General features: G+C 37.3%; 1 protein-coding gene across 12 annotated transcripts in view; it reads left to right on the top strand.

The window, feature by feature from the left end:
- The window catches only part of CEP170 (centrosomal protein 170), a 144797-nt gene that overhangs the window by 27202 nt on the left and 101245 nt on the right, over window positions 1–16350 (top strand). For 11 of the 12 annotated variants that reach the window (XM_014847793.3, XM_070501383.1, XM_070501379.1 and 8 more), the window contains exon 2: window positions 10795–10940. In XM_014847793.3, coding sequence (XP_014703279.1) covers window positions 10836–10940 — 105 coding nt within the window. In that variant the 5' untranslated portion in view covers window positions 10795–10835. Of the gene's footprint in view, window positions 1–10319; window positions 10687–10794; window positions 10941–16350 lie in introns of those variants that run through there. The other variant, XM_070501375.1, reaches the window with a different exon arrangement.

Genomic DNA, 16350 nt, shown 5'->3' with positions numbered 1-16350 from the left:
TGGTTTATAGAGTTGTCAACTCCTCTATTTTCCTTATTGATCTTCTGTCTGGTTGGGTTTTTCATTGTTGAGAGTGGGATATTGAAGTCTTCAACGGTTATTGTTCAACTGTCTGTTTCTCCTTTTAATTCTCTCCTTTTTTGCTTTGGGTGTTTTGGGGCTCTGTTGTTAGGTACATGTATATTACAGGTATTTTATGTTTTATGTCTTGCTGTATTTGAACCTTTTATCAATATATAATGTCTTTCTTTGTCTCTTACAACCTTTTTTTTTAAAGATTTTATTTTTCTTTTTTCTCCCCAAAGCCCCCTGGTCCATAGTTGTGTATTTTTTTAGTTGTGGGTCCTTCTAGTTGTGGCATTTCGGGTGCTGCCTCAGCATGGCTTGAGGGGCAGTGCCATGTCTGCACCCAGGATCCAAACTGGCAAAACCCTGGGCTGCTGAAGCAGAGCACAGGAACTTAACCACAGGGCCGGCCCCTCTTGCACCCTTTTTTGATTTAAAGTCTATTTTGTCTGACACTAATGTAGCTACTTCAGCTTTCTTTTGGTTATTTGCACAGAATATCTTTTTTCTTCCTTTTACTTTCAGCCTCCTTGCATCTTTATATCTACAGAGTCTCTTGAAGATAACATAAATGGATCCTGTTAATTTTATCTAACTTGCCTTTTTCTGCCTTTTAATAGAGTTTAATGCATTTACGTTTAGTGTGATTTCTGAAGGATTTACCTCTGTCATTTATCTATTTGTTTTCTGTATGCTATGCTGTTTTTTGTTCTTCAGTTCTTCCACTAGTGCCTCTTTTTTTGTATTTAGTTCATGTTTATAATGTGTCATTTTGAGTCCCTTCTTCTTGCCTTTTCTATATATTTTTAGTTATTTTCTTAGTCGTTATCTTCAGGATTACAATTATCATCTTAAACTTATAATAACCTAGTTTGAATAATACCAGCTTAATCTCAAGGGTATACAAACCCTCTGCTCCTGTGCATCTCCATCCCTCATCCTCTATATTGTAGTTGTCCCAGATTGCATTTTTATATATTATATTCACATTAAAATAGATTTATAATGTTTTATGTATTTGCCTGTTAAATTATATTGTAAAAAGAAAGACTTACAAAGCATATCAAAAGAACAGTAATACTGGATTTATATTTACCTATATTTACCAAAATATTCTTTATTTTTTCTTATGATTTTTAGTTACCATCTACTATCCTTTTATTTCAGCCTGAAAGTCTTTCTGTGTTTCTTGTAGGCCAGTCTACTGGTAGTGACCTCTGTCAGCTTTTGTTTAACTGAAAATGTCTTAATTGTGATTCAGTTTTGAAAGATAGTTTTGTCGGATATAGAATTCTTGGTTGACAGTTTTTTTTCTTTCAGGACTTAAATATTCCATCCCACTGCTTTCTGGCCTTCATGGTTTATGAGGACAAATCAGCTGTTAATCCTATTTTATTTTATTTTATTTTTTGAAGATTGGAACCTGAGCTAACACCTGCTGCCAATCTTTCTTTGTTTCTTCTTCTTCTTCTCCCCAAAGCTCCCCAGTACATAGTTGTATATTCTAGTTGTGAGTGCCTCTGGTTGTGTTATGTGGCATGCTGCCTCAGCGTGGCCTGATGAGCGGTGCCATGTCCACATCTGGGATCCGAACCAGCGAAACCCTGGGCCGCTGAAGCAGAGTGCATGGACTTAAACAGTCAGCTGTGGGGCTGGCCCCTGTTAATCCTACTGAGTCTCACTTGTGTATGAAAAATCTCTTTTCTTACTGTTTTCAAATTGTGTTTTTCTTTTGATTTTGACAGGTTTGAGTATAACATGTCTCAGTTTGGATCCGTATGAATTTATCCTGCTTGGAGTTTCTGGATGTTCTTGGATATATTTATGTCTTTCCTCCAAGTTGGCAAGTTTTTTGCCATTATTCTTTTGAATATTTTTTCTTTCCCTTTCTGTTCCTTGTTCTGAGACTCCTTTAATGTATGTGTTTGTCTGTTTGATGATATCTCACAGGTCTCTCAGGCTCTGTTAATTTTATTGTATTCTTTTTTCTTTGGAATATTTACACTGTGTAATTTCAGTTGTCTTATCTTCAACTTTGCTTATCCTTTCTTCCACCTTTTCAAGTGTGCTGTTGAACGTCTCTAGTGAGTTTTTCATTTTATGTCATTCTATCTCCTTATTGATACTTTTTTCCTTTATATGTCATTTTTCTGATTTCCTTTAGTTCTTTGTCATTTAACACATTTATGACAATTGGTTTAACATCTTTGACTAATTATGACAATGTTAGGGCTTCTTCAGGGTTGTTTTCTGTCAAATTTTGTTTGCCTTTCAATGGAGTTGCATGTATATATGCGTGTATGTATAAGATATATACTTATATGTATATATGTTTGTGTATATATGTATTTCCTGTAAATGGGCTTTCCTATGTATATGTGTGTGTGTGTGTGTGCATGTGTATGCACACATACAGAGAGAGAAAACTGGGCATTTTCAGTGTGTTGTGGTAAATCTGGAAATCTTATTATCCCACTCCTCAGGGATTGCTGAAGCTTTCTTGTCAAGGGTTGAAGCAGCTGTTCTTTGCTTTTCCAAACTATTTTTGCAAGGTGTGTATTTCTTGTCATATTGTGGTCACTAAAATTTCTGTTCTGTCATCTCTCTGGCCAGTCAGTGACCCAATTAAAGATTTCCTTAAATACTTGACTCTCAAAAGGGGAAAGAAAACGAACCAACAAACACACATTGTCTCTTTAAATTCTTTGAAAGCTCCTTTGGCCCATGGGAGTTGAAGCATTGGTGGCCAGCACAAAGGCTCAGGGATCAAAAGCAGCAATCAGCAATCAGAGCACTGAATTTGATATTTGGAAGGTAATGTCTTTATTGCATTTCCCAGCTCCAGCAAGCCACACCACAAGTGGAGGAAGATGTCCCTAGGCGGCTGCTTGTAGCTGTTGGAATGAGGAGTGGGTCATGGTAGCTGCCACCTGCAAAAGACTGAAATTTACCAACCTCTTTGATTAGACACCAGAGTATCAAAGTAGTTACTTTAGGCAGTTCTTAGGAGTTCAATAGTTCTTTAGGTGGAGGCATGGATTCCCCTTTTTCTGTGATATCCCTACATAGCTTTTGTAGAATTTCTTACCAAGGTAAGGGTTAAGCTGGGGAAAATTATGACAGATCTTAATATATTTATATGTTATTTTACTAGAATGTTAGTTCTGCGAAGGTAAGGAGGTTTTGTTCATTGCTTTATCATCAGCTCCTAAAACTGTGTCTGATAGGAGTAGAGTAAATAATCACCAACAAATGTATTTCACAGTACTTCCTCATAAAACCCAAGTTTTTGAACTGATCTATTAGTTCCCGTTGTCTTAGCTGCCTTCCAAATTCATGAAGCTACTAAAAATATTCTCATGCTGTTTCATGTGAGAGTAAGGAAACATATTAGCATATCGTATGTTGTGTGGTGAACTGTGCTATACTCATTGCTCCAGTGACTGGGGGCATATCCAGGGTTAGATAACTTGACTGTGGAGACTTTTGCCCCTTATAGTTAGTTTCTATTGAGTCATAGGTGGGGCTTGCAATATTAACAATCTTGAACCTGAAATTTGAATTCATTAGAATGAGAATGAAATAACCAAACTACAAATATGGAGAGCAGATATTATTGGGAATTCACTTGTTTTAGAGTTTCTAAGAATTTTAATTTTTATTTAAAAATTTATTTAAATTTTTCATTTAAAAATTTTAAATTTAAATTCTAAGAATTTAAATTTTAAGATGAACTACTCTAATCTTAAAATTCTTAGAATCAATCTGTGAAAAAGAAATAAAGGAAAAAATGATTATGATACTCATAAAGAAAATTGAGATAGTAAGTGGTCATTGAGATATTTTATTATGTTCTGGATGGCTTCCAATTTGGGCTCTCCTTTATTTTATTTCAAAATCATATGTTAAAAGAAGTGGTGTTCTAGGCTTAGAAAGTTATAGACTTTTATGTTTTGGCATTCATCATATCAAGATCTTTAGGACATTTATTTACCTGCGTATAATTGAACAGAAGGAAAAGCTTCAAGTAACTGAAGTGTTATCAGCCAAGTGTTAGTCCAGGAATGGTTTCACTTTGATTTATTTCTTTTAAAAATTAAATAAGAAATATAGTGAATCGAAACCCTGAAATTTTCTCTATTCCTTCCTGAAATCTCACTAAGACAAAAAGATACCGCTTGGGAAGAGAGAAGCTGAGAAAGTTTTGGAAGAGAGGGAACTGTTAGAGGAAGAAAGTCAAACTTAAGCGCCTGCTAGGGAGGCGTAAAGAAACAAATGAATTCACATAGACTCTTGGAAGGGCTTAGGAACTTGAGATACCAGGTATCTTGAGGGCAGGGATCAGGTGTGGACCTAAAACAAGATCAGTTGAAAGTCCATATGAAGAGCACCCAGGGCCAACTGCCCAAACCCCCATTCCCACAGGAGATTAGAGACTTATTATCTGGAATTGTTTAATTAGAGAGACTCCAAACATGTGACCGTCAGGCTCAGTCAAGGATGGGGTAGTGTTACCAAGTGAAGGCTCAGTGTCCAGTGCGCGTAGAAGCCGGTACTACAGCACTGAATTTTAAGACAAGAGCTTTGTTGCATGGCCAACTAGCGAGGAGACAGGAGGTGAGGTTCAAACCTCTCTCTACAAGCTGAAGCGGAGAGAGACTTTTAAGGAGTTGGGAGTGGGCGTGGTTATATAAAATGTTAGCTTGGCAGAATCTGATTGGAGGGTGGAAGTGTAACATCTTATAAGTCCAGTGTGGTACGAATCAACGGACCCCGTCACTTCTCATCAGATTCCCTGTTCCGCTTTCTTTACTCATTGAGTTCCATAGTCAGGGAACTTTTGGTTCCTAGGCAGCTCGAGGTCATGTGAGGACAAGGTTTCTATTTTCTGAGTATATTATTTTTGCTTGTTGTCCCTGCAAAATAACTTTTGATACAACATTGTTATTGACACAATAGGATACAGTAGGGTCAGTATGAATTGGCCTGTGATGGTTACGGTGAAGTGCTATGTGCTTAACCAAGGAGGTTAACACACAGAAACTCTGCGAATAGAATGCTGAGATCCCCTCAGTCACTCCTCGGCTCAGCTCTTTCAACATCAGCCGTGTGTTTATCGCCCCCTATAGGGGGAGATTGGAGGATTCTCCTGTGGATAAACTGAACTGTTCAGAGGGCAAAGGTGAACTATAGATGTTGACCTTTTTTCCAAAGAAAAACTGAGGTTGCGTCTTCTTCCGTTGCTGAATTCTCTAGTTGTTGGATTCTTTGTTAAAATAAGCTGTGAGTTTCCTTTACTTACAATTTGTAGTTCTGTATTGTATAGCTGCTTTACGTTTAATTATTCAAATAAGTCTAACCATCATGAAAAGAGTAAATGGGAAAAGGGACAACTTCAGCAAGAATTCTATTTGTGTATTATTTCTAAAATTATTCAAGTGCACGTATTGGATTGTGAGTGTACTTTTTTAAAGATTTATTTTCGTAAATTATACTCACTTTCTGTGCATTATAGTGAGTGATGAATCAAATTCCCCCCGTCTCTCAGGGGCTTTAAACAGCAGTCATTTTTATTCTTGCTTATGTATCTGTTGTTCAGCTGGGGATTGGATGGCACAGTGAGGGCCTGGCCTCAAGTCATATGTTAGGTCCGTGTCTGTTCTGCATGTCTCTCATTTGCCTTGAACCCATAGACTAGCCAGGGCATGTTCTTTTTTTTTGTGAGAGCAAGCGCAATTGCCCAAGCACATTTTAATTTTTACTTGCATCATATCTACTAATATCATCCGATTGGCCGAAACAAGTCGTAAGGCAGAGCCCAGAGTGATAGAGTGGGAAATTAGACCCCACCTCTAATTGGAGTAATTGCAAAGTCACAGGGCAAAGGTTGTAGTTTGTGGTAGTATTTGAATATGTAAGAAGGCCTGAGGGTGTAATCCTTGCAGAAGTCGATGACCTCTATACTATTCAGACTTTAGATTCCCCAGTAAGACCTGAAAACTGTTCATGCTTTGAGAAAGTGTTATAAGAATTTTAATCAGTGATCTAGTAAGTTTACTGCTTTACAATTGAAATATGTATGAAAAAAAGATTCTAGCAGTTTTATTTTTATGAGTAAGCCATAAGCCACATTATATTGTCATATTTTTACCCTCAAATATTGCTTTAAGTGAGTATTTTTAGAGCATTGACATAGAAGATATTCAGTATATTGTTGGTTGACATCTTTCCAGTCTCAGGTTATGACCCTAGGTTGTCATTTGGCAGAAAGGATTAGGAGGAGAGGGAGAAAAGGAAATGAGCATTAATTGAGTACCTCCCATATGCCAAGTACTGTAAAATACCATATTTATATCTCATTTTATTTTTAGGTACTTTCTTTTTGTTTTTCTTTTTTTCTTTTCTTTGGTCTTTTTCTATTTTTAATGTACCAGTAGTGAAGTGCAGAAATGTGTATGTCTTTTTTGGAGTCACTTAGAAAAAGCACAGGGGACTGGGCTTTCTACTCAAAGTCTACTCTAAAACATGTCTTCTTGACTAATCCACAAACTCTGCAAAGAAATGGAACTGCTGGGGCCGGCCCAGTGGCGCAGTGGTTAAGTTTGCAGGTTCTGCTTCAGCAGCCCGGGGTTCGCTGATTTGGATCCCTGGTGCAGACCTATGCACCGCTTGTCAAGCCATGCTGTGGCAGGCATCCCGCATGTAAAGTAGAGGAAGATGGGCGTGAATGTTAGCTCAGGGCCAATCTTCCTTAGCAAAAAGAGGAGGATTGGCTGCAGATGTTAGCTCAGGGCTGATCTTCCTAAAAAAAGAAATGGAACTGCTTTCACATCTGGTTAAGACCGCGGATGTATTCCGTACATTTGGCCAATCTCTAGGCCCCTTTTTCCACCCTCTAGAGGAACCTGAGCTTATAGGTTTATGCCTTGGCCACTGAGGAAGCTCCAAACCAGGCTTTAGTTTTATCTGTGTGCCAGTGTCAGTATTACTCAGTGAGCAGGAAAGGACACTGAAACTGAGGGACCGGTGAGAAAGCTGTCTGAGATAAGGAGAGAGTCCTGTATAAAAACTGAGAGACGGTAGGTTTATGTTAAACCTCCTTCCCTCCCATTGTAGAAAAGATAGAAGAAAACTCAAGGTCACTGCCCCGCCCCAATAAATAAAAAATACTCCTCATCCAGAAGAGGGAGTTTTAGTTTTGTTTTTCAGAAAATACATATTCTTTTCTTTTTCTTTAAAGATTGGCACCTGAGCTAACAACTGTTGCCAGTCTTCTGCTTCCCCCCCCCCCACTTTTACCCCCCCAATCCCCCCAGTACATAGTTGTATATTTTTAGTTGTGTGTCCTCCTGGTTGTGGCGTGTGGGACGCCGCCTCAACGTGGCCTGATGAGTGGTGCCATGTCGGCGCCCAGGATCCGAACCAGCAAAACCCTGGGCCACCGAAGGCGGAGTGCGCGGACTTAGCACCTTGGCCCCTGGGCCAGCCCCAGAAAATATGTATTCTTTTAGTTACCTTTTTAAGCCTCATTGAAAGTCAAAACAAAATATATAAGAAGGCATTATTTTTACTTTATATTATTTTCTATAATTATTAGATGTTTATGTTGTAGAGTTATATATTACATATTTGTGTATTATATTACTGTGTCTGATATTGTCTAAATACTTCAAACGTCATTTTTGTAGTAGTTACATATAACTTTGTGATTTCGAAAATGTTGAGAAACCATTCCTATTGCCCATGTTTGGCTCAGGTGTTTTGGTTTACTGTGTTTAGGCTAATTTGATTTCCTTTTAAGATGTCTTACTGTAGTGGTTTTTTTCCAGTTCCCTTAAATAAGTGTATAGCTGTGACCTACCTGTTAATGCAATTATTTTAAAATTGTGCTTCCTTGAAAAGGCAGTATGCAAATTATATACTATATTTAGGTTGGAGGTTTTTCTTGGGTAAAATGTGTTTGATTCTCTATTGACTTGGCCAGGATGTATATATGAAATACTCGAAATCAATTGGACAGAAAGTAGACAGATGGAAGACTAAGACAACATCTGCATCAAGGAGTTAGGTGAATGGAAGGTTTAAGAATCCACATAAATTGACCATATCGATTAGGTAAGCTGAGAAAGGAGTAAAAGTTCATTGTTTTAGCTTTACAGAAAATTATTTGCCTGTTTTGGTGAAACTCACTGTTTCGTGTATGTGTAGATGAATTTATAATATAAAGCATTTTTACCTTAACACAAAATTCTACATTTCACAGATCTTTGCTTTAAAGTATAGATATATTTCTTTCTCTTTTTTTTTGAGGAAGATTAGCCCTGAGCTAACATCTGCTGCCAATCCTCCTCTTTTTCTGAGGAAGACTGGCCCTGAGCTAACACCTGTGCCCGTCTTCCACTACTTTATGTGTGGGAAGCCTACCACAGCGTGGCCTGTCAAGCAGTACCATGTCCGCACCCAGGATCTGAACTGGTGAAGCCCGGGCCGCCGAAGTGAAATGTGTGCACTTAACCACTGCGCCACTGGGCCGGCCCCATAATGTATAGATATGTTTCTTATTACAGAATGTTTCGTTTCACTGTGGTACAGTTTGCTTCTAATTAAATTGTATCAGACTATACCATTTCATGGGAAAAATGTAAGTGGTAATCTTTTGATTCATAAGAAAAACTGTTGAGTAGATACTATCATTCTCCTCATTTTGTGGATGGGGAAACTAAGGGACATGGGATAAGTAACTTGCCCAAGATCATGCAGAATAAAAAAGTGGCGGAACCAGGAGTCAGACTCTTATCTGTCAGTCTGTCTGACTCCCAGCTTTATGCTCTTAGTGACATGGCCACATCCTCTAGGATAATAGTTCTTAAGTTTCAGTTCACAGGCCTCTGGGACTCTCTGAAACCTTTTCAAGGGTCACGAGGTCAAAACTGTTTTCATAATAATATCAAAACATTATTTCCCTTTTTATTGTGTTGACATTTGAACTCATAGTACAAAAACAGTAGTGCATAAAGCTGCTGGCTTCTTAGCATAGATCAAGGCATTGTCACCAAACTGTACTAATAGTTATTGTATTCTTCACTGCCATGCACTTGTAGTTAAGGAAAAAAAGCCAGTTTCACTTAAGAATGTCCTTGACGAAGTGGTAAAAATGATTAATTTTATTAAATCTTGACCTTTGAGTCCCATCTCTTTCAGATTCTGTATGGCTGAGTGGAAGCACACATAAAGCACGGGTGCTGTGCCGCAGAGTGCCGCGGTGGTCTCGAGGAGAAGCCTTTGTGTCATTGTTTGAGTTGTGAGCTGAGCTAGCCATGCCTTTCATAGAACACCATTTTTACTTGAAACAGTGACAGACAAGTAAACTTGAGTATTTGGCGGACAGAGTGAGCCTGTCACTTCAAGGAAAAGAATTGACAGTATTTTTTTGCCAATAAAATTTGAGATTTTGAGAGAAAATTAGAATTTTACAACATTTGATTCTGCCACCCTGAGCTTAACAGCTGCCCAGTACTTATAGACTTTTCTGATGAGACAGGTGATGAAATTCATGACTGGGATGTTTTTAAATAGTACAATGAAATGTGTCGTCATTTTGAAGGTCTGTGTAACTCAGGGAACCTGTATTTTCCAAATGACTAATGCGCAATGTCACCAAATCCCTCCAAAGTCGAAGGTGGATTTTCGTATAATGTAGTATGAACAGTTTCAGATTCCATATTGTAAGTAACTTTCAAGAAACTACCACTTGTGAAGCTTTGTTGTAGTATCAAAGAAATCTATCTACACTTATTTGAAAAGACTATTAAAATGTTTCCCCTTTCCACCTGTTTATCTTAATGAAGCCATCTTCTTAAATATTTCAAGTTAAACAATATATGGCAACAGATTGAATGAAAATCTTCTATTAAGCCAGATGTTAAAGAGATTTTTAAAAATATAATGTAGTACTACTCTTCTCACTAATTATTTTTGTTTTAGAAATATAGTTATTTTTTATTAAACAAATTAATAAATACCAGTTTCTCAGTTCTCATGTCTAATGTGGTAAATATTAATGTCTATAACCCATGTAAATAAAGTGCTCTTTAGGGTCCCTTTTTTTTGAATGTAAGATGGTCCCAAGAGCAAAAAGCTTAAGAAATGCTGCTCTAGAAAAATGTGTTAAGAAAGTCAAGTACATGTTGAGGACAGAGAAATTGAAAGTGCATGTTTTTGAATGTGCATTCTGTGGTCTAGTAGACACTTTGGTAGACAGGGAAGCAGTTACTTTGGCTTCCGTTGTTAGTTCTTCAGATACATTCATTTGAACTTAGTCTGTCTTTCTCAAATCATTTATAAGTTAGACATTTTATTTGTACAGTATTGTACAACATTGTTTACTGAGGTTAACACGATACTCCTGTGATCGTCTGCTTGAAGAGTACAGGCCTTTTTACCCTATGCTCAAAGCCTTTCTGGAGTATGGGGAATGTTTCTTAGCTGACTACCTGCTTAATTGCTTCACGTCTTCCTTTTTAATTGAGCTCTTGGCAGAGTCTGTGGTTGTACTTTACTGATGAGAATTTGGTAGATATGTCATTTCCAGGGACCTGTGGACTGTTTATTTAGTCAGAGGTAAATGTCGAATGCGTTTCTATTCTTGGGCCTACTTCCAGGGTTTGGTGAATAGATGCTGAAGCTAAAAATATCTGAATGTGTATTTTTCTGAATATTTCTCCACAGGATGACGTAGCTTCACCAAAGACTTAGAAGCTGAGCAGAAAATGAGCTTAACATCCTGGTTTTTGGTGAGCAGTGGAGGCACTCGGCACAGGCTGCCGCGAGAAATGATTTTTGTCGGAAGAGATGACTGTGAGCTCATGTTGCAGGTAATAACGTCAGCCTTCTGTATGTGTCTATTCAGAGTCTGGAATTGGTACAAAATATTTTTCTGCTCTTGGAGAACAGCCCTACCTAGATTCGAACTTTCTGGCTCTCCCTCTTTTAGCTATAACTACCAGTTTAATTAATTTTCTCCCTCTTGAATCATCTAAAAATAAGTTCTAAGTCTTGGGGCTTATATTTTGAAAAATGAGAGCTCAGAGTAGAGAAGTTTATTCTTAAAAATGAGAAGTTTCACATTATATACTTTTAAAATAGGACTTAGAAATAATTCATAAAATTAGCATAGCATGAAGTAAAACTGAATTTAATTGTGGGCACTTCAGTGATACTGAAAGTAGTTTCACTGCTTCTTTTAGAGATGTTCATTATGATACCTTCCAGTTGTCGGAGCATAATTAAAGATCATTGGTATTTACTGAATTATGTATAAAGGAGTTACTTTTAAAAGGTACTTTTAAGATGTCTTTGAGTAAAGTATTTAGCAGGAAAGTGGGTCTCCAGATTTTTGAGAATTTAGTTATTTTAATAGGTCCTGGAAATGTAGAACAAATTCTTGGACCCTTGCTCCCTGTATTTTTTTGGTTAAAAACTGTAAGCGGATACTTAAAGTAGAAGTGTTTATTTTATTAGCCCAGTGTTTCTCAGCTGGGCAATCCTGCCTCCCCCTCCAGCCCGTACAGAACATTAGGCAATATCTGGAGACATTTAGGCTGTTACAAATGGTGGGGGGTAGAGCTGGTTGCTACTGACATCTAGTAGGTAGAGGCCAAGAGGCCAGAGGTGCTGCTAAATATCCTACGGTGTACAGCATACCTCTCCCCGCCCACCCCAAACACACACAACAAAGAATTATCGGACCCAAAATATCAATAGTGCGGAAAATGAGAAATGCTGCTTTAGCCATAGAAGAATCAACTTTGCATATGTTTATTACATGTTTATTTTAAAATTAGAGAACTTACTTTATAGTTTTTAGATAACAAAGGAAAACCGCTATACAATGACATCTTAATTAAACAAATTCAGTGAGAGAAATAGAATAGTACAGAGATTTTCTGGGCTCCTCAGTGAGGTAGAGTGGTGAGTGTGGCAACTGAGAAAAAGGCAGTAATGATTCTGTTTGGATATTGGCCTCTTAGAACTGGACCATATCTTAGGTTCTAATACGGGGGAACGTGTTCATCAGAGAGTGGAAGAGGTGCTTTCCACGTGGCATTTCTATCAACCAGCAGAGTAATATCCCAGAAATGTGTGAATGGTTGTTTAGGAACTTGCAGGATAAGTCTCTCCTTACGTGGAGATAAGAAATATTAAGAGACATGACTGGTATGGTGTCTGTGTCTCTGTAAGGTGTCTAGTAACAGATGAATAGATAAACAAAATGCAGTATGTACGTATAATGGATTATTATTGAGCTCTCATACGTGCTGCATTTCAACTACAAATAGATTTATTGGCATTTTAAAAAATACTTTGATGGTAATATGGCTTAAAATGCAGTGCAAAAAGAAACAAATGCTCCATAAGGTCATATGATCAGTTTGATTGCAATTAATTTTTTTATTTTATGACATTTATGTTACTTTGTTATATTTTATTTTATATTATTTGTGACAAACTCAAAAATAAGTTTGAGTTTTATGTTTTTTGTTTCATCTCATTCCAAAAAAGGGAGTCTAAAGAATAATCATCAAGAAGAAATGTGGGGCTGGCCTGGTGGCATAGTGGTTAAGTTTGTGTGCTCCGCTTCAGCTGCCTGGGATTCACAGGTTTGGATCCTGAGGGCAGACCTACCACTGCTCAAGCCATTCTGTGGCAGCATCCCACATAGAAGAACTAGAAGGACGTACAACTAGGATACACAACTATGTCCTGGGGCTACTGGGGAGAGAGAGAGAGAAAAAAAAAAGAGGAAGATTGGCAACAGATGTTAGCTCAGGGTGAATCTTCCTCACCAGAAGAAAAAAAGAAAGAAAGAAAGAGAAGAAATGTGCTTAGATATTAAAGAGTAGCTAATTAACAAGGGATTCTGGAATTTGAATTCTCCTTCCCCCACTTTTCTTGGAAGCCTGTGGCAAATTAATTAGACTTGCTGTGCTTGTTTGTCTTGGTATAGAAAGGTAACTAGACTGTGTTTCATAAGACATGTTATGCAAAACAAATCTTAGCCATGGGTGAAAGGTATGCAGTATAATTATTGGATGAAAATTATAGTTTCTTTGTTTTGAGTAACACATTAATATTACTACTATTAAGAATACCTTGCATTTGAATAATACTTTCTAGTTCTCAGTGTTCATTTATGTTATTTCAATTGTTCCTCTTAATTTTCTGAACGATATAATCATCCCCATTATACAGATGGTAAAATTAAGATTCAGAAAAACTTAGTCACTGGGCCAGTACCACGCAATCATTAAGTAGTGGAAGCTGGTGTTAGAACATTGGTAATTTTGGCTCAAAATCAAATGGTCTTTCTATCTGCCACTGTGCAGCAAGCTCCTGCATGGATGTAACCTAAAATTGGTTAGATAACTTAATTCTCATGCTAGTAAACATGCTCAGACTTTTGTTACAATGTATTGGATATCTCTGTGTACAAATAGAGTTGCATTTTGAAAAAAAAGTTCATATCAAATTCTGATTTTATCTTCTTAAATTTTCAATTGCAACAGATGCTTGAATTTTGCTCTATTTTGAGGACCATCATCATACTAACTAAAAGTGGTTTTTGTCCTGATGCATAATGGAAACTATAATGAAATTATATTTGACTTACTATTTTAATATTTTAATTTTCTACTGATGGAGGAGGATGATGGAATATGTTTTGAAGATCATAGGTGACTTGTTTTCATCCCTCCTTTGGGGCGCATAGCAAAGGATAAATCATCACTGTTTATTACTATGATTTTAAAAATGCAACTGGGCTTTTATAGATGCTTTCAGCTACAGTGTCTTTAAAAAAGATTTTTAAATGGTGATGATACACAGTAGCAATCTTTCTTTCTCTCCTTAGTTTTTTCTTGGCATTTGTATCCATGTATTTCTGTGTCTTTTTCTCCCTCTTAGATCCTTAGTAGGAAAAAGAAGTAATGTAAGAAGTAATAATAATGTTAAAATTAGCCATTTCATGCCCACAGCTGTATGATGCATATCAGGTATTTGTTTGTACCATTTCCTGTGTTAGTTTTTAGTTAGAAATTGATTTGAGTCCTTGACTCTTTTTCATTGTTCCTGGCCTGAAATTGTTTTTTATGTTTTGACCTTATTTGATGGCAGGCTTTTTCTTCTTTATTTCTTTCCCAGGAATGGGATCAACAAATAAAGTGTTATTACTTCATTTTAATACTCTTAGTTTCCAAAATTTTCTGAGTTTAATTATCTTGTCTAAGAGAATTTTTTTTATTTTGGTTCTATTGTTTTAAGCTACCTAGTTTGTAGGTTTCTTAAAATTTGGTGTGAACTTTATAACTTAAGTACTTTTGCTATTTTATTATCCAAAAAAAATACCTCCATACTTCATGAAATGAGATTGGCCAAAAAACATATATTTTTCTTTTTTCTTTTCCTTTTTTTTTGGTGAGAAAGGTTGGCCCTGAGGTAACATCTGTTGCCAATCTTCCTGTTTTTGCTTTAGGAAGATTGTCCCTGAGCTAACTAACGTCTGTGCCAGTCTTCATCTATTTTGTATGTGGGATGCTGCCACAGCATGGCTTGATGAGCGGTGTATACATCCGCGTCTGGGATCCAAACCTATGAATCCTGGGCCAGTGAAGCAGAGCATGCACACGTAACCACTACGTCACCGGGCTGACCCGGAGCATGTTTTTTTTAAGAAACCTTTGTTAGGCATCTCCTATGTTCTCGGCATCGTGCTGGGTGCTGAGGGATCAATGTGTATGCAGGTAGTAGAAGGAGCTGTGGATGTGAAGGCAAACTTTTTGAGAGATTAAGAGTTTGGAGTTAAAAGATGCCAGATCTTGGAGGGCCTTGTGTGCTGTAGTAATGACTTTATATATTTTACCTTAGCCAGTAAGAACACCGAGGAGCTTTTAAGCAGGGCAATATTGCCTTTTCAGAAGCTTCCCATGTGTTATGTCATTTAATCCTCAACAAAAAAGAATCTGTGATATAGATTTATCTTTTTTGTAGATAATTAAACAAAGATTAGTAATTTTACCAAGGTCACACAGCTGGCAAATGGCTGGACCAGTTCTTTTTGACTCCAGCGTCTTTGCTTTAAACTGCTGTTCTACATTACTGCTCAGGGATTGGAGATTGGAATGGGTATATGCAGTTAAGAGATTAAAATAATCTGGAAAGAGATGGTTAAGTTCTAAAGAGGGTATCATTTGAAAGGAAGAAAAGAAGACAGAGTAGGAGAAACAGTGAAGAGCTTGTGGGGAGAGACTGGAGAGATTGAAGAAGATGTGCTTTCTAGTTATATATGAGTGAGAGAGAGAAAAAGAATCTAAGATGTAGCATTTCTGGCATGGAAATAGATGAATTAGAAGTTTGGGCAGTGTACTTTTGGGAAATAAGATAGTGAGTTTGAGGTTCCTAAGGGACATTCAGATTGAGACACTCAACAGAAAGCTGGAAATAAATATATGAAGCTGAGCGGTGTAGTCCGAGCAGAAGTAGAGATTTTGGAATTATGAACATAAAGGGGATGGTTGCAGCCAGGAGAATCCAGGGTATGTAGGGAAGGAAGGAAAATAGAGTGACAGGGTGTGGTTGCTTGGGAGAAAAGGAAGGGGTCAGAGTATTAGATATCTGGCTGCTGTCAAAGAACTGAGGTAATGTACCAGTAAATTATTGTAAATAATGAAGACAACTGGAAGAACAGGGGGTGTAGTCAGAGAGAAATAGTACGGTTTAGATACCAGAGGTAGAATCAGTTTCACATGCTGAGGCATAGCAGTGGGAGTGGTTTTGGGACAGATTTTTGTTGTGGGAGTTGAGGAGGCTAGAACTTTTTATATGGGTCATCTACATAGATGTTTAAAATCAATCGTGAGGAAATAGGAATTTGAATGAAAAGGAAGACTGATCATAACCCCAAAACTTCAGTCACAAAGTTAGAATGACCAAAATGATTGTTGCAACCTAGGAAAGGTGTGTGTGTGTGAATGTCTAGTATGTATATGTATTTATTTATAGGTGGATAACAAGAACTTCAAAAAAGGTAAAGTGTTTTTCGTTGAGGGAGGATAATGGTCCGGAAGCCACAACAGTACACTGGGAAGAATTCAGACTGCATCTCTGAACTCAATGTTGAATTTAGGAGGACAGCATCCTCTTTAAAGGAGTGCAATGGAAAGTAGTGTTCTCAGGGGAAAGCCAGATTTCAGTTAAAAGAAGGAAGCAGGAGGTAACCATCTATGAAGT

This window comes from Equus asinus, chromosome 30, assembly GCF_041296235.1.
Source record: "Equus asinus isolate D_3611 breed Donkey chromosome 30, EquAss-T2T_v2, whole genome shotgun sequence".
Taxonomy (NCBI): domain Eukaryota; kingdom Metazoa; phylum Chordata; class Mammalia; order Perissodactyla; family Equidae; genus Equus; species Equus asinus.
Note: the sequence above shows the minus strand (reverse complement) of the source record. Positions and strands in the feature narration are given on the sequence as shown.